Source organism: Eucalyptus grandis, chromosome 7 (assembly GCF_016545825.1).
Source record: "Eucalyptus grandis isolate ANBG69807.140 chromosome 7, ASM1654582v1, whole genome shotgun sequence".
NCBI lineage: Eukaryota > Viridiplantae > Streptophyta > Magnoliopsida > Myrtales > Myrtaceae > Eucalyptus > Eucalyptus grandis.
Genome location: NC_052618.1, coordinates 52406222 through 52424557, shown reverse-complemented (window position 1 = coordinate 52424557; position 18336 = coordinate 52406222). Strand labels below are relative to the sequence as shown.

Genomic DNA, 18336 nt, shown 5'->3' with positions numbered 1-18336 from the left:
CTAGATTTTATGTTTCGAGAAAGCGGCGCATGGGGATTAAGCAATTTAAGATTTTATGCGTGTCAAGCTCAATAATCTAGTTTGTTATCAATCTAAACATTCAAGTCAATTTATTTCTCGAAAAATGAATGATTTAAAAAATAATTTCCTTAAAAATAATCAATTATATCTTTTGAAATTATTAATTGATGGAAATGCTTTCATTGTCGATTTATGTTTTAACATTCTAAAGGATGATGAACAAAATTTCCCTTTCATTCATTTTGGTAAATGATGCCGGTGATTAGTTCTTAGGAAACTATTTTCTAAATCCTTCCTTTTCTGAGTAACAAACGTACCTTAAAATCCAAAATGATCTAACTAAAAGAATCGGGCCGAAACGGGCTAAGGAGAAAGCTCGTTGCCAGCTAGGTAGCCCAAATGAATAGAAGCTCTTTTGATCTTTAGCCCAGATGGATGGAAGCTCTTTCGTTCTTCTTGAGTATACACGCTTCTCCTACTGATTAAAAAGGACCCTGACCCATTGAGTCAATTAGGATATTGCTCATAAGTGCTGAATAGACAAGTGATCTAAATATGATCGAGGGTTCATTTCTCAAAAGATGAAATTAATTTTTGCCCCTTTTTTTTTTTAAATTTGAAAGCTACATTAAAAGCATGAAGAAACATTTTAATTATATATATAAATATAAAAGATAGACTGCATTAAACACTCATAACCCAATACCTTGAAATACGACTTTAAAAATTTGCCAAGTAACTCACTAAATTTTTGTCATTAAGAGACACTCGCCCCCAAAAAAAAAAAAATATTGAACGCATTATATTAAGGCATATTTATAGATTTGTATGTTTAAAAACCCCGTATCATACTATCATAGTTCATGTTAAAGATTAAAATGAATTTTAAGCACAATATATATGCGTAATTTACACATCATGGCTTATCGAGTCTGTCTAAGCCGAATTGATTTTGCGTACGAAAGGTCTGGACCAGCTGCCTATCATTTTCCTGAACCCAGCCTAATATAATAGGAGAACGGCTTCACGGGAATCAAGGCCGGAGGATCCAAATTAAGGGTAGTTCGGACCCCCACAATTATCATTACCCATTTTACTGTTGGGGTTAACTCCGATAAATGTGAAGTTTAAGAACCTGCTCAGGTCCATGATTAAGTTTAAACTTTAAAGCACGCTTTTCTTCTTAAGTTGATCCGTTCGGGCTCTATCAAGCCCAATAAATTTTATGCGGAAAGAAGTTTTGATTTTTCTTTTTGGTTAATTATGGAGCGGGCTTAGGGTACGGATTTTCATGCCCGACCCCGCCCACAGCCAGATTTTAATTTTCCGTAATAAAATCGGAAACTATTTGGCCCCAAGGAAATTGGAAAAATAACAAAAAAAGGAAAAATTAATACAAAGGAGAAAAAGAAAAAGAAATCGTTGCCGTTTCAGAAATTGCCGACGCCACTCATCCTCGGCCACTGCCTTCCCCAAAGCTAACGACAGCGACACTCCTCAGTTCTCTCCCCATCTCTGCTCCCTCTCTCGCGATGATGCTGCTGCTGCTGCTGCTGCTGCTGCTTCCAGCTTGAATCCTCTCGACAACCGCCGCTCGAGCGATAACCACCGACCGACCGAGCCTCCACCGGAAATGGCGGCGGCGGTGGCGACGGCGACGGCGACGAGCTGCTCCGTTTCTCCTCCCTCCCTCGCCTTCTCCTCCGCCTCCTATCCCCGCGCGGCGGGCCCCCGCAACCGCCTCTCCTTCCGGCACGCCCTCCTCCGCCCCGCTTCCTCCGACGACGGCGGCTCCGGCTCCGGCTCCGGCTCGTCCTCCTCCTCCTCCTCCCGACCTCCTCCGCTCCGCATCGCGGCGGCCTCCAACCCTAAGGCCCGGTTCGTCGCCCGGAGGAAGGAGTCCGTCTCCGTCAGGCAGCTGGACCGGCCTTTGAGTAATGACAGCGGAGATAGTTTTCTTCAGTTTGTTTCTAGTTTTCTTCCGCTTGCTTCTGATTGACGGTGTGCGTGTTGTTAGAGTCGTCGTCGGGGTAGTTCGTGATTGGTGTCTGGGGTTTTGCAGGTGAGTACATGAGCTTGCCGGCGAGCCAGTACTCGGTATTGGACGCGGAGAGGATCGAGAGAGTGGATGACAAGACGTTCCGGTGCTACGTTTATAGGTTCAAGTTCTTCGCGTTCGAGGTGTGCCCTGTTTTGCTGGTTCGGGTGGAAGAGCAGCCCGATGGCTGTTGCATTAAGCTTTTGTCGTGCAAGGTGTGTGCTCTCTGTTGCGTGTTAATGTCTGATTTGATTGGTTTGTCCAGTGTGGGATTCATGTGCGCGACTGAGACAAGATTTGATTGGATATACAAATTTTGAGCTATGAAAATTTGGCATTGGCCGAGTAGGTTGCCGCACCACATTAACTTGTGTATATGTTGGAAGGCATGGTTCATAAGTATGGCATTTGGTTGTAATGCGGTCTTTTTCCTCTTTTGGCAGCTTGAGGGCTCGCCAATTGTTGCTGCTCAGAATGATAAATTTGATGGTAAGATGTTTCTCAGTTTTCTGTTTCAAATTCTACGACAAATTTGAAGTGCTTCTGGGTTATAAGAGTGCAATAGATTGACAGATTAACTTCTTATGCGATCAACATGATAAGAGTGCAATAGTAATTCCGCATAAATTAACTTGTCCTGTTGGTTATTTTTTATCTGCACCTCCATTGCATCTCTTACGTTTACTCTAGAAAGGATGTTAACCATTTGAAAGAAGAAGTTACTCATCATTAGCAGTCTGTCATGTTCTTTCCACTATGGAGCATGTTCACGACTTGATTGTCATGTTCCGATTTTTTTGTGCAACTTTGTTTGGCTTAAACTGTGAGAACTCTGTTGAAAATTACCATCAGATATGGCAATTTATATGAGCAACTTTGTTTGCTTAATTGCCATGTCTTTTGTTGTTCACAGTTAGCAATCTTTTTCACTTGGTTTCTTTATTCAAAAACTGCAAAAGCGATGGATGGTGTCTCTAAATTTAGGTATACATGCTTTTTTCCAGGAGAACTTTGACACTGATTTCGTATGGGCATGCAGCTTCTATGGTGAACCGAATATCATGCGAGAGCTATCAAAGGACGTCATCGCTGCAGCAACTCACTTCAGACACAACTATTGAGGTGCTTCTAACATATTTCCTTTCTAGTTGTAACATTATACTGTCTTGCAGACTCTTAACATAATACTTCAAATTGTTTCCAAAAACAGGTTAGCATTGACATTCCTTTTGCATTTCAAGCTATTCCAGTGCAAGCCATTGAATCAAGTGGCACTCAGATTCTCGAGCAAATACTCAGGATCATGCTTCCACGCTTTATGACCCAGGTTTTGATTTAGATATTCTGATCACTGCATGTAAAAGTTTCTCTGAACTTACTTTAAATTGCTTCAAGATGAGTGCAATGGCACTATTATGTGCCTTACTGATTATACCAACTATTGAGATGCCCATTTCAAATGATCACCAATGCTTGGGAACTAGGAGTACACGATACTATTGCCTCCTTTAAGAGTAATGCAAAATCATCCGCTTGGTAAACTAATTGCAGTGTGTGGATGCCTGTGGAACTTTCCAATTTCCAAGGATTGGATCTTCTACAGGGAAAATGAATTTAAGAAAAAGGAAGGTAATTTACCGGTACAGAAAGTTGTGATATCACACATAAGATAAATGGAAGATATTGCAGTGTGGATGGTGCAAGGAGTGAGGATGTCTGGCTAATGTGGATTTAGTATGTCAAGCATGCTAATTTTGTATCTAATTAATGCAAACTTAGTGCATATCTTTCCTTAGAGGTGATCAAAAAGATGACAATATCCATATAGGTGGAGAAATGTCAGAGCAATGGGCTATGACAAGGGGCAGTGTATGTGGCATTTCTGTTTACAACCATCAAATGTTAGTGGGTCACTGTTTCATGGTAGGTTTACCTATTTAGGTGTCTGGCCCCAGTGCCCCATTGAAGTCCATGATCCACTGATTTCCCGGGATATCTCTTAACTGTGCGTTTAAACTTTTGGAACCGCAGGTACTCTGACATAGGTCTTTGCATTGATTACTCTCTTGAATTATGCTATGCAGCCTTTTAAGAGATTTCTGCTCACTCAACAAAGTTCATGGCTTAGCTTCAGTTGGAACAGATAGCTTAGGACATAGTAATGAATGGTTGAGTAATTGGTCTAGGAGGCCACTTATTCCATGTAATGCTGCTTTAAACTTGGACTCGTGACACTTTGGACATGTTGCAAGGGAAAAATCTTTTGGCTGCAAATATGGCAACAGATCCATTAACAAAGCACCATGAGGGATTGTTTCAAGCTGAATAAATTATGGTTCATCTGAATGGTATCTAGGAAAAGGATGAAGTGAGCTGAATGAGGCAGCACCCAGAATATGGATTAGATGTTTACCAGAGCTACAGACAAGTCCAATGTCATGCTGGAGCCACTGCCACTTGGAGATGGGCTCCAGATGAGAGATGAAAATTCAGAAGATGTGGAAAGAGTTTTTGCACAAAGCACTGGTAGCTTAGTATAGTCTTGTATTGAAGTGAACTGATTGATGGAGTCATTCATCATTGCCTGCAGACCCTAATGAATTGCCTACCTTTTTGCAACATTGCTGAGAGAATGAAATGAGAATTGAACACCTTGATAATCCAGCTAAGAGACAAATGCCAAAGCACCCCTTTAAAACTGCTCGAACATCCAGCTGAGGAGCTAAAAGCCTAAAGAAACACTAGCTTGTGATCATCGAGGCTTTTGTTATTGTAGCACTATGTCCCTTCTCGATAACTATCACGCTTACAACTTTCTGAGATAAGTACATACGCAATATTCATGTACTGACAATATTAAGGACTCTTTATTCTTCCATGGAATCAGAAGAGGAGCTTACGGTTACTACTCAGAGAGTGCGCAGTAGTTATATGCTCTTAAGTAATCTTTGCTTTTAGACTTATCTTTAGATTCACTTCAACCCCAGTCCTGACTTTAAACTGCTAAAAAAAAAAAAAAGCCGCAATATGAGGAGCACAGATTTGCCAATATCTAGAAGTCAAATTGTAAGTGCTATTGGGTTACTCTTTTTTGTCTGTAAATCCATAGAAGTTTTTCTGGCCTATAAATACTGAGATGTTCACTTGAAGTCTCTTAATCAAGAATGGCAGGAAAATCATAGTTATCGCCAGATACACCGATGGTAAATTGTTCTTGTGACCATGTCTAAACTGTGATCCAATGAAATTTCTGGTTGCTTTCTCCCGTCACTGGAATATTTATCTGTGAGTTTGTTGCCAAGACAAGCTATTTTATGAGATCTCTCTCCATAAGAATTTATAGTTCTTGATATCGGCTCACCACTGCCTCTTGGACGGGATAATTTAATGAAACTTTTGGGACACTTTCTTTTTGCCATTCTTTTAATTTAAATGTTTTTCTTTTTCATATATTCATGTGCTTCTCTTCTTGTGTAGCTTGTGAAAGATTATCAAGCGTGGGCTTCTGGTGACACCTCAAGGCAGCCTCTTGGAACGGGTAAAATCTGAATGGTAGAAGGCTGCGCATGTTACCGTTTCTATTAATAACTTGGCTGCCTATGCGAGTCAGGCACACGTTGTCAGTCCTGCAGGATCCAATGGTTGCTCTGGTTTAGCATATGCAATTTTTTTTGTTAGTTCATGGGCTGGCCACCGAAATTAGTGCAAGCAACTCTTGTGTATAGCGTTGTTCTAGCTTTTCTTTGGACATTCACATGGATTATGCTTCACCTTTTCCATAAAATACATTCATTGAAATTGCCGCATGTTGTGAAAGCTGTTTGAATCAGGCCCTCCTATGTTCTGGTGTGGCACTTGTATCTCATCTCCGCTTTCTTTTACTCCATTTAGTTATTCAATTGGATAAGTTATTTGAGTTTTCTGGCACTTAAGACTGACAAAGGACTAAAATATGGCATGACGGATGTAGCTTTATTACCCTGCAATTGCCTCAAAGGAGACAGAAGGCAAATTGAATCTTAATTTTCTACACAGATAGAGCATTCTATGTCGCTTCATGAATTTACATTTAACTTTGGAAGGAAAATGAGTTGAGTCCTGCTTCTAAAAGTTTCTTTCTGATGATATGTGGGCATAAACTGACTGCTTTGATGATCATAGCCAGATTCCATTGGTTTCAACATTTGTGGGATGTCTCAGTTCCAAATGTTGTTAAATAATGCAGTCAATTTTGCTTTCCCTCCTATCGAGGAGAAGTGAACTTTTTTCCGTCTGCACATACTTCTTACCTAATCCATCGATGAGGGATGGACTGCAATTACACGATCCTTATGTAATAGAAGTTCGTATGAATATACAATGCTGTTGGTTACATCCTGAGATGCGATATGAACAATTGTAGAATGTTTGTCGACTCTGATAACTGCTCTTCCGAGGATAGGGAAATGTCCCGACAGAAGGCTTTTGATTTCATGAAATGTTCTTCAACTAATTAGGATGCATAAAATTGATTGTGGATGCTATGTCTTCTATTTATTCCATTTGACTTTTCACGTTGACCCGAGTTCTAGCTCGGGTTAGTTACCCATCTCCTTTACGTTGTGTATGGTGCCCAAAAGTCATGGCACGGTATTGCACGATCCCATGGCTCTTTTCACTGTAAAACTATAGTCACTCTCGTTCAATGAGCTTGACTGTCAATCATATATCATGCAACTAATTAATTGATCTCTTGGAGGTAAAGTACAGTACCATAATCGCGTTGAAAAATTGATTTAATATTCCATCAACTACTGCAAATTTGGCTCCTCTTTGATGCAAAGGAGTCGAGCTGAGAACCGTCAAAGCTTACCGACTTGAGATTTGTCGCGATTAGAACTTCGTAATCCAAGATAAAAGTATGAGGTGACGGCCGTGGGAATGCATAGAAGATGACACGGGAATTGCAACACAGCAAGGATCGGCGATGATGTTGATGGCATGCGAACAACGAGGTCGTCCCATGACCCCTTTTGAGTTGTCAAATAGTTTTCTCCTCTTTACTACAGTGTCTTTCTGGTGGGTTGTCCGATTCCCATTTGTTACGGCATCACCTCAGAATTGTCCATTTCCTTTGAATTATTCGTATTTGAGGAAATAGGGAAGAAGATAAGGATTAAGGAGACAGCAACGTCCGAAGCGACACGTGAAAAGTATACTAGAGGTTGCAATAAAAGAGGAACCGCGCATCTTTCTTTTACTAGTTTATTTACTTGCTGTAGTAAGATCGATGAACTCGACTCTTGGATCGAGAAACAGTCCGCTAGTATCATCGTGAATGTGTCCACGCGCACCCAGTACATACATTCCGATATAAATAGTGGCTTACAAAATCAGTATATTGAATGATGCAATTGATTGCAAGTCGGCTTGTCACATGATAGTAATCTACCACATCACTTAACTTAAATATTTTGAATCAATTTGAAAAGTATTCTACAGATGCAAGTATATCCAGATAATGTTGTCTTTGACATGGCATTCTTCATGTAGACAAGGGCAAGCATGTTCCCTTCATTAGTTCCATATACCTAGAAACATCTTTTTCACAACTCTAAGAAAACTTGTCCAAAAATTCTTAAATCTATTGCACTTTTGTCATTTTAATTTTAAATTTTTAAATTTTGTTAATTCCATCCTAAACCTTTTTAAAATTTACCAATGCAAAATTTGCCGGACTTGGAAAATGGTCATCTCACGTGACACAATTAATGTTGATGTAGATAATTTTAAATAATATTTTAATATTTTTTTAATATTTATTAGTTTTTTTATTATTTTTCTTGTCTTTTCCTTGTGTTGGTGGCCATGGTCAAGCGAGCTAGCGAGGCCCGACGAGGGTCAACCTCGCCCGACGTTGCCTTTGCGAGGTGAGGGCTAGCCTCGCTAGCCTCACCGAATTTGGCCTAGGTGAGGCTGGCAAGGCTAACTCTTACTAGGTCTCGCCCTCTCATGGCTGTGCCTCACCTATGACAGGCAAGGCCTATTGGCCTAGCAATTAACAAAAGGAAGAAGAAAGTAACAAAAAAGAAAAAAAAAATCAGAGGAATAATACAAAATTCAAAAAAAATATTAAAATATCATTAAAAATTATACACATCAACACTAATCATCCTTTGCACATTGCTGATATCTACGTGAGCGATTTCTAGCAAAAAATAACTAGATGGACTCAATTGATAAAAAATAAAAAATAAAAGGTTTAAGAGTTAATTTGTAAAATTGAATGATTTAAGACTAAATTAGCACAATTGCTATAACTTTTGGGAAAATTTTTGCCTACACCTTCACCTTACAATTTTGCACACTCGTTCATTCATATCACATGCAACCACTAAAATCAATAGCACAATAGCTGTCATCATCGCCCTAATGACTTCGAATCGACTAAGGAAGATGGCATCATCTGGCTCCTAAATCAAGTCAATCTCTAGGATCACTCCGCACTTCTACTTCTTTCTTTCACTGCACATTCCCAAGGACAAATAAACCATAAAAGAAAACCAAAAACTCTAGGGGAAAAAAAGAAAGAAAGAGAACTGGATAAAAACTACAATCTTGCGGGGGCTGCAAGTTGCAGCATTGGATTCCGATCCTCCACAGATATCCCCTCCCGCCTGGGAAACCCAAAAGCTGGTGGGAAGATAAGTGAAGCGAGACGTGGTCTGTCCCCTAAAGAAGCCGCCGTCCCCGACCAAAGACGCGCGACACATCGAGCAAATATTCTCGTGAACGCACAGCTCTCCCAGAGTAGAAACAACAGATCCCGGCTCAAAAGGAGTGGGCTGCGGGAGGGGGAGGGGGACGACCTCCCTTGGCTTCTTGGAGATGGAGTCTTCTTCCTGCTCCAAGGAGGTCTCCGGCGGGACAGCTTTCCTGCATGGGGATGGACGGAAAGAGAGAGAGAGAGAGGTGACGGGAAACCTAACATGGCTGCCTGCACCCGATCCTCGCATCCCGATTCGTGCTTTTGTCATAACGCCCGTGGACACACGCATATAATTGCCCTCGGGTTTGGCGGTTCGTGCGGGCGATGCGATCGCCCTCGGTATCTCGTCCCCTTTGCCTCATTATTTTTTCATGTTCTTCCTCCGCATTGGTCCGGATGGATATGACTTCGCTGAGGTGATGTTGACTTTCACGTGTAGCTCTTTTGAGTTACTTTTATTGGTACCTCTTTGTGCCCATGCGATTTGGCCTTTTCTGTGCTTTTTTTTTTTGTGGGTTAATGGAAATCCGTACCCTTTCAACCACTAGTACATTAAAAAATTTATTTTTGTGAGGATTATATTTATGTTTTATAGTACGTGTTGTGCATATTTACAAACCCTTCTCCGAGGGTTTGACGCCTGGGAATTTTTTTGGTCAAAACACCTGAGGGATTTTAGATCGCTAGAAGTTTTCAATCGACTATTTTCGACTGGAGGAAAATTAACGTACGATCTCTTCATTAATTCACTCTGTAATGAGTTTACAAATATAGTTGATGTGCTATGCTATTGAGTGCGATTTTGTGTTTGGTTTTGTTGTGAGCTCTATTGTCATATACTGTCAAATCACAAATCATTTTATTTGTTTTCATTGACTCGACAAGACAATATGCATAGAAAAACCTACACCAAGTTTGTTTCAGGTGCTCCTCATACAATTATATTCAATAATTACATCTAGACACTTGACGTTGATTGATTTATATAACATTGAGATATTGTATTCTTAAGTGCTAATGAGATTGTCTCTTTAAGCAAGTCAAATTTTTATTGTTGGGAGATAAAAGTTCTAATCTCGCTTCATCTTCCCTTGTAGTTTAATTTTCTTGAATCACAATTCCTCTTCAAGCACCACTCATCTCTATCGTTTCATTGTCATAGAGTTATGAATATAACTATAGCTTAACAACAGGAATTCGCAATTATTGCCTCATTCGGCCCTTATAAGATGCATCAACTTGGTAATCACCTTTTTTTACGCAAATCCTTTTTTGACATTTGATTTGGTTAGTTAATTAATAATTGCACACATAACTACGTGTGTGTTGGTGAAAGTGGTGACGTGTACAAAGAAAGAAAAATTGTTCAATTGAAAGTTCCATTTGTTTTACAAAAAATAAATTATTTGAAAAATATTTCTTTAACTTGATCTCTGTGTCACTTAAAAAAATTAGCCATTGAAAATATTTTTATTATCGACAACAATTTATGTATAAATATTTTTGTGGACAACGATAATATTTTTTTGTCCATTCATTTTTATAATGATTCAAGTGATGGTTTTTTTTTTAAAAATGTTTCTTAAATCATTTATTTTTCACTAAATGAACGCATCATAAAATTAATAGTATAAAGTTGGATCTCCCAATACACAAAAACCCTTAATAACCCTACTGTGATCCGGGCTGAAAGTATGCTTTTTGGTTTTCCTTTCTTTTTCTTGCTAAAATAAAATAATATATTTTAGGAATTTTAAGCCCAATATGAATCCAGCGGTTCAACAAGAAGATGCAAATTCGACCAAAAAAAAGAAAAAGAAGATGCAAAGGTTACACACCATAAAAGATCTATCCACGCATCTAATTAATAATTATCGCTTCTTTCACACGCTTCCTTTCTCACCAATTTCAATTGAAAGGAGTGACGAAAAGGGAAAGAGGAGATTTAATTACACACTAATTACGCGGTGGTCTCTTTTCAAAGCTAAGGAAAAAGTGGATATATATGTATAATATATATATATATATATATATATATGTAGGTGCGTGACCTTAGTGGGTCAAGCATGAACTAAGAAGAAAGGCCAATTAATAAAATAAATAACCCATTTCGACTGCTGAGAAGTCATAATCTCCCAGTAATTACCAACCAGTTTTTTATTTTATTTTATGAAAAAAGATATGTAATGCAATGAGATTATGCATGGTTTTGAGATTATAACATAAAATAAATTAATGGACCCCCCTCTCCCCGCGCCTCGTGCCTCCGACGTGTCACTATCTAAATGTAACGTCTCATCTAGAGCGTTGGCCAGTATGAGTTTTCGAATTAAATCGATTACTAAAACTATTAGAATAATGGTGCTGATGATGACATTCTTTTGACTTTCTCCCTGGGGAAAAAAGCAGCAGGTAAAGAATCTGTGCCCTCCAATCAAAAAAGGGATATGATAATTGTTTGTTTTATAGGGCATAGGACATTAGATTATATTAAAGTTCCCCCCTTTTTCACGCCAAAAAGCATAGAATAAAATTTAATTATCAAAGCCCCTAAAGTGGGGTTGTACTGATTAAAGAAAACGTTCACATGCGATGCAAATTTTTTGCACTTGCTCTCGGAACTTGCACTGGGGGCAAAAGTTGACCACATGACCCATTATTAGTTTCCACGTGGAAATTGAAAGGAATAATCTGGTGATATATATATATATATATATCTATCTCTGAAGGATAAGTTAAATTAATAATAGAAAAATAGAGTAGCTTTTGTAATCTATATAGGTGTGATCATTGTGTAGATGGGTCAACAGACACATCCTCTCTTGCATGATGTATTGCCTTTGTCCTTATTCGTAGGGTAGTTCCTCCCTCCATCAAGGGTTAATTCCCTAAATAACAGATTTTTAATTTATATTCTTTTTTGACGTACCTGACTTCATAAATTAATATCTCGTCCCTAAAATCAATAATGATCTCAACTCACACAAAATAAAGATATCAAGTTCAATTTATGGCCCAATCCATATACGCTTATCATTGCCGGCATCTCTATTTGCTCGTACAGTGCATTAATCACTTACCTATATCCGTTGAATCTTTTTTTCCCATTCCAACGTCTTGACAATTCTTTATTTGTAGTTGTTTATTTCCTTGCGAGTCAAAATTATTGAATTGTATCGACCCATCAATACGACATTTGGTAACTCAAATGTACATTCATAAGTCGGGTTTTTCTAGATTTAAACTATTAAGTAATCGACGGAAGGTGCAAATATAATCGGGTGCAATTAAAAACGCGACATATTTAGAGGATAAAACAACATTCTCCCATTCATCCTTTCCTTTCATTTTTATAATTTTTAGCCAAGCATTCAATTTTTTCCCCTAAATAGTGCGGAGGTAATTTCGGGCGAGAAAACATTCGGAGGCATAATTACGGCTAATAATACGTACCTGCCCCTAATAAAAAGCGGGTGACGTGGCGCTACCTAATTCGACAAAAGCTACAAGACGCGAGCAGTGCCTACGTGGCAATCCCTCCTCATCTCTCTCTTCCTTCCCAGGTAAAAATGTTTTCCTCTCCGCTTTATATAATGGCGACACGATTCAATTGATTTGATCTCTCCATTTTCATGCTCTAAAACCTAAAAAAAGATCTCATTTTTAACTTAATCCACAATCTCCATTGCTCCTCTTCCTCCTCCATCTTCCTCCTCTTCCATCTCCGTCTTCCTGCAATGGCGTGTCGGTTCTGCTATCTCTCGCCGCGACACCGCCGACGCGAGTAGGGAGCTTCGCAGGTACGCTTCGGTCCCGGTCGTTTCTCCGCTATCAATCTCGATCACCCCGATGCGGCAATCCGAGAATTCGGCTGCGTTTCCGGATTCTGGGATTCCCGATTCGAATCGCATTGTGGTTTTCTTGACGTCGGTGGGTTTTTTCTTTTTGTCAGGTGAGGTGCCCCCCCGCTCGCTCGTTGTCATGCTCCCTTTGTTCGGATTAGGGCATACTGTTTCTGATCGTTTATATTCCCCGGTTCGCTTTAGAACGCAATTGTAAAAAATATTTATTTTTATTTTTTTTGGTTACGGATAGTTTTATGTGAATTGTAGAGCTTCCTTTTTTTTTTTTTTTTTTTTTTTGGGTTTGAATTGCGAAATGAAGGGTCTTGGGCAGAGTTGTTTTTCCGAAAGGAACGTTTTTTAGGTTGTAGCTGGAGTGTGTGGCGGTAGCGAAGGCTTAGGATAGGGGTGAAAGATGACTGATATTCAACCGCTTCAGCAAAAGCCCGAGTCGGCCGGCGATGTCTGTTCCGAATTCGAGCGCGGGCTGGAGGAGTTCATGCGGGGCCACCTGGACGATTGTATGTCGTTTGCCTCATGTAGCTCGACGCGTGCGCCCGATGAAGAAGATGATGAGGGTGACCAGCTGGTGAGGCGGAGGCGGAGATCCGAGCTCGAGGGTGATGACCTTGCTGAGTCCTCGGCTGCGAGGAGGCGCCATTCGCGCATTTTGAGCAGGTGGGCTGCTAGACAGGCCCAGGAAATGATCACGACCATTGAGAGGAGAAATAGGGAGTCTGAGTTAATGGCCTTGGCCGGTTTGCAGACTGTGTCGATGCTTGATGCGTCATTCCTAAGGGAGTCTCAGTCACCGACTTCCCTGAGGCAAGGTGCTGCTGAGCAGCCAAACACTCAGGCTTCATCTATTTTGCAGATGTGGAGGGAATTGGAGGATGAGCAGTTGCTGAGTCGGGCCAGAGAGAGGGTGAGGGAGAGATTGAGGCAGCGGAGGAGTGTTGAGCCCAACACAAATTTGTCCAGCGCCAATATCTCTGAGACTAGGGGCACTGAGATGCAGGGAAGTGTTGGGGATGTGAGCGAGAGTGAGAATGAGTATGGTACTTGGTCGCATGATCAGACACAAAATGAACGTCGGGATGATAATGGATCGAGCAGGGAGCAGTCTCCCGATCTCGGTGAGGTTGAGAGGGAGAGAGTGAGGCAGATTGTTCGGGGATGGATGGAGAGTGGGATTGGTGACCATTCTTCGAATGGTAATCACAGAGACAACAGATCGCGAGCAGAATGGCTCGGTGAAACAGAGCGTGAAAGGGTGAGAATTGTTAGAGAGTGGGTGCAAATGACTAGTCAGAGAAGGGATGCTCGTGGTAGCCGGAGGGAAGATCATGAAGAGGGAGCAAGACAAAGTACTCAAGGTGATGGAGTTCGTGAAGGTTCTGTTGCTGACACCGAGGATGGTCAACCAGAGCATATTCGGCGGGACATGCTCCGTTTGCGTGGAAGACAAGCCCTGATTGATTTGCTCATGAGAGTTGAGAGGGAACGACAAAGAGAACTTCAGAATTTGTTGGAGCATCGGGCTGTGTCTGATTTCGCTCACCGTAATCGTATTCAGGTCAGTGGCTTGGCAGTGAATTTCTAGTTTTTCTTTTATATACATGTACGAGCTTTTCCTGCTTGAAGTCCAGTTTGTCTGCCTTAACTTCTTCTGACCATTTCACGTCATAAGGGTTCCTTGTTGGCCACTGGTCTTTTCTTTTGCTAAGATATTACCCATTTGGCCATAGCATGGGGGATTTTCATGTTTGGTTTTCCTGTTTGTGCTTGTCATGATTTACCCCAAGCTTGTTTTACATGCCTTGCCAAGAATCAGAAATTGCGAATCGAATTAAATTCAGATGATCGATCTAGATTGGATGGTTATCTCCGAGTGTTTCCAGTTCCAAGGTCCTTATAAGTGCTGCAATGCAGAGAATTGTTGTGGGTTGGTAGATTTCTTTCAGAGGAGTTGTAATGGAATTGCAATATTGTCTTTTAGCTTCTTCTTCTTGTACAATTAATTGCAATTTCGCTGGCATTTTGTGCTTTTGAACTGTTATAGTCTGATGTTTTCAGTCACTACTACGAGGGCGATTTTTGCGAAATGAAAGAACAGTTGAAGAAGAAAGGCCTCCTTCTATGGCAGCAAGTGAATTGGTTCAGTTGCGACAACGACATACCGTTTCTGGTCTAAGGTAGGACATCTTTCTGAAAATGTTTAGGAAGCTTAAAGTTTTGTAATTATTCATTTTCAGTTAGGTTAGAAAGCTGTTTGCAATGCTTGTGAGTTGTCCACCTTTCCTTTTTAGATTCCACAATAACTAATTTGCTTATAGAGAGATAAAAGTATGTATAGAGCTGTTCTTTTTCTCCCAAGTGGATTTACAGTTTAGTTAATAGCCATTCCCTTTACTTTTAACTTCTGTGAGAAGTCTGATCATTAGACAGTAAACATAGATGAGAAGTACAATACTGGAAAAACATAAAAATTTGAACTTCAAAATAATGTTCTAACACAGTTTTAGAGATCATATACTCAGAAAAGGAGTAGGATGTCTAGAATATCTCACCTCTTGGTTCATTCCCCTTCCCCTTCCATGACATGTTGATATAGAAATGCTGATCTTAAAATTTAATGAAAGTTTTTTATTTCAGAGTAATGGAGTATTATGATAAAAGGCACATTTAGTGGTATCTTCCCAAGGTTGTTAGTGTTTTTACTCTTCTTGGCTTTGTGCAATATGAAAGAGTGCTTTCTATTTTGATTTTCTCCCCTGAGATGACCCTAGAGGTAAAAAAGAAGAATTTTGTTGGCTTTAGAAGTGATCGCGACATTCTTCGTCACTCTTTAGGATTATTTTTCTTCTTTTGGTAAAAAAAAATGTCGGTATTGTTATTAGTCATCTGATGAGTTTATTAAGAATTTTAATCCATCGTCGGTTCCTCTCCTCATTAGGGAAGGATTCCGTTCCAGACTAGAAACTATTGTTCGCAGTCAGGCTAATACACAGTCTGATTCTGCATCTGTTGATGTTGACAATGAGTCCAGAAATGGGAGGACTCCTGGAGCTTCACTGGATGTTCAACAAGAAAACCACGAACCCTTACAATCCACTAGCCAGGCAAATGACAGTGGCCGCTCATTGGATCGAGTAAGAAACAACGAAAACAGTGCAGGTGCTGAAAGTGTGAATTGGCAGGATACATCTAATGAAGGTGGCAACTGGGAACAGAATTTGGCTGGTGAGCGGGGAGAAGGGCAACAACAAACTGCTGCACAATTTAATGAGTTTAGGGATGATAACATTGCTGATATGGAGTTTAGGGATGATAACATTGCTGATATGGAAGGCAATTGGCCCACAAATTCGGCCAATGACTGGGCTCGTGGAGCTCCAACAAATATGGGGGAACAATACCTGCAGCAAACGCAGGGTGTATGGCATGATGATGGTGGCCCTCACGAACCAGTGGGAATGTGGCCGGAAGGGTCTGCTGGTCCTTCTAGAGCACGGCGTGCTGGTCCTCTCAGAAGGTATAATAGATTCCATCCTCCCGATGATGATAACGTTTACAGCATGGAGCTCAGGGAACTTTTGAGCAGGTACAAATATTTTAATGGATATTTTATCCATTAGGCTTATGGACCTTTTGGGCTCGATCGAATCTAATATCCTTTAAAATGCAGGAGAAGTGTTTCCAATCTGCTGCGCAGTGGCTTCCGTGAAAGTTTGGATCAGCTGATACAGTCATATGTGGAAAGGCAAGGTCGTGCTCCCATTGAATGGGATTTGCAAAGAAATCTGCCTGCTCCGACTCCAACTCCTGCCTCACCTACTCAGGATCAAGAGTCACAGACAGATCAAGTGGATGTCACTAACAGACCTCCAAGAGTTCATCCAGGTCCATCAATACCCACACCACAGCCACTTTGGCATCAGGATCTACACCATCCTGGATGGTCTCGCCACAGCATGCATCGATCAGAAATTGTGAGTTATTTTGATATCTATAATAATGTGGTGTTAACCTTATCAAAGCATGTTGGCATTATGTTGCTTATTCCAATTGATGGGATTTTTGGAGTATGATGTCAATAGAAACTCGATCTTGATGTTTTACCTCTCTAACTGGAATTATAACTTCGAAATTTCATTAGTTGTCATGGGAATAGGGTAGTACTCAGTTATTCTTTTGGTACAGGTCTTAATGCAACCAATTGTTCACTGGATAGCGGCGTCAAAACATTTGGTGTTGCTCAAGAACTCTTGACTCTGTTTCAAAGGCAGTCATGTGTTATGTTGTATTAATGCTACGTTTGGAATAGGGTTGAGTTTACCTTGTCACTTAATTAGCTTCCTTGTTTGAGGAATGGTATTATGCAATGCTTTAATCTGGAAACTGGGGGTAAAATCTTTAGCTGATTGAAAAATTGCTGCTGTATGGATGCTTTGTTGTTAGCATATCGTTTCCATTGGGCATGCAATACTGAAATCTGAACTGACTTTAAATGGTTGGTTGGTGCAGGAATGGGAGATGATCAATGATCTCAGAACAGACATGGCTCGCCTGCAGCAAGGCATGAGCCACATGCAAAGGATGTTGGAAGCCTGCATGGATATGCAGCTTGAGTTGCAGCGATCTGTGAGACAGGAAGTCTCAGCAGCTTTAAATCGATTTTCTGGTGATAAAGGTCTGATTTTTGCATTATAACCATTCTTTAATATATATATATATATATATTTTCCTGAAGTAGCTATTGCCTGATTTTTCTTGAACTTATGAACATCGCTTTTAATTGATAGTCATGGAGTTATCTATCGTCCTATGGTTTAGGCCTGTGGTTTTGTTCTTTCATCTTACTAGTCAACACAACACCGAATGTTGCAGGTTTGGGTCCTGAGACATCAGAAGACGGATCTAGATGGGCTCATGTGAGGAAAGGAACTTGTTGTGTTTGCTGTGACAGCCACATTGATTCCCTCTTGTACAGGTATGCTGGCTTTGCCTTCTCTTTTCCGAAGGTTGTGCTTTTACATGAGAACTGCATGCCCAAGATTTCTCTGGGGAGAGATCACATTTGTTGCTCACGGACTCAACTCATTTAATGGGATTAAACTTTTCCAGATGCGGGCACATGTGCACTTGTTTGAAATGCGCAAATGAATTGGTTCGTGGCGGAGGGAAGTGCCCTCTATGTAGAGCTCCAATTGTTGAGGTTGTTCGAGCATACTCCATACTGTAAACAGTTGACACCTGTGAAAGAAAGTGTGTATAAGAGAACCTGGAATCCGGGGTAAGATCGGTAGAGCCATGTCCAGTTTCTCTTGGTTGAAGCAGTGCTCCAAGAATGTTGGGGTATTCACTTATTTATTTCTGTTCTCCTAATTATATGTTGAACGCTTCTCAGTGTATAATTGGAAACAAGAAAATGGCATCGCCAATTCATCATTCATGTGTAAATAAAATATCAAAATCTTTTCCCTCTTATCTCCTTTCCTAAAATGAGACGAGAAAGACGCAGATGTTTGGTGATTTCAGTACTGCCGTAGCTTAAAACTGATTAAGAAATGGCATGATCGGTTGTCCAAAATTGAACAATCTGAGTATGGTCCATCTCAGTTATTGAGGCCTATAGGCATTCCACTTGTAACCCCCAAAAAAGGGAAATTTCTTCTCTGGACTCA

General features: G+C 40.4%; 2 protein-coding genes across 4 annotated transcripts; both read left to right on the top strand.

Moving 5' to 3' along the window:
• The first annotated feature begins 1437 nt into the window (after positions 1-1437).
• Positions 1438-5940, top strand: LOC104454136 (uncharacterized protein SYNPCC7002_A1590). Its single transcript, XM_010068889.3, has 6 exons — positions 1438-1955; positions 2084-2274; positions 2503-2548; positions 3099-3181; positions 3270-3386; positions 5537-5940. Exons 1-6 carry the CDS (start codon positions 1655-1657, stop codon positions 5606-5608), a joined length of 810 nt encoding a protein of 269 aa, XP_010067191.2. The 5' UTR covers positions 1438-1654; the 3' UTR covers positions 5609-5940.
• A 6489-nt stretch (positions 5941-12429) lies between these two features.
• Positions 12430-18139, top strand: LOC104454135. 3 transcript variants are annotated; one of them, XM_039318380.1, is made up of 9 exons: positions 12430-12607; positions 12760-14225; positions 14726-14844; positions 15606-15954; positions 15985-16253; positions 16338-16641; positions 17177-17342; positions 17540-17642; positions 17777-18139. In XM_039318380.1, the coding sequence occupies exons 2-9, from the start codon at positions 13065-13067 to the stop codon at positions 17892-17894; spliced, it is 2589 nt and encodes an 862-aa protein (XP_039174314.1). In that variant the 5' UTR covers positions 12430-12607; positions 12760-13064; the 3' UTR covers positions 17895-18139. The 3 variants fall into 3 exon arrangements, with proteins under 3 accessions (XP_039174314.1, XP_010067190.2, XP_010067189.2); XM_010068888.3 differs by having other exon boundaries at positions 12431-12607; positions 15699-16253; XM_010068887.3 differs by having other exon boundaries at positions 12431-12607; positions 15606-16253.
• The last annotated feature ends 197 nt before the right edge of the window (positions 18140-18336 follow it).

Coding starts and splice junctions, on each gene's coding strand:
- LOC104454136 (XM_010068889.3), top strand. CDS start 1,655: ATGGCGGCGGCGGTGGCGACGGCGACGGCGACGAGCTGCTCCGTTTCT. Junction 1,956..2,083: donor GCAGCTGGACCGGCCTTTGA/GTAATGACAGCG, acceptor GGGGTTTTGCAG/GTGAGTACATGAGCTTGCCG. Junction 2,275..2,502: donor TTAAGCTTTTGTCGTGCAAG/GTGTGTGCTCTC, acceptor CTCTTTTGGCAG/CTTGAGGGCTCGCCAATTGT.
- LOC104454135 (XM_010068887.3), top strand. CDS start 13,065: ATGACTGATATTCAACCGCTTCAGCAAAAGCCCGAGTCGGCCGGCGAT. Junction 16,642..17,176: donor GCATGCATCGATCAGAAATT/GTGAGTTATTTT, acceptor TGGTTGGTGCAG/GAATGGGAGATGATCAATGA. Junction 17,343..17,539: donor TCGATTTTCTGGTGATAAAG/GTCTGATTTTTG, acceptor CGAATGTTGCAG/GTTTGGGTCCTGAGACATCA.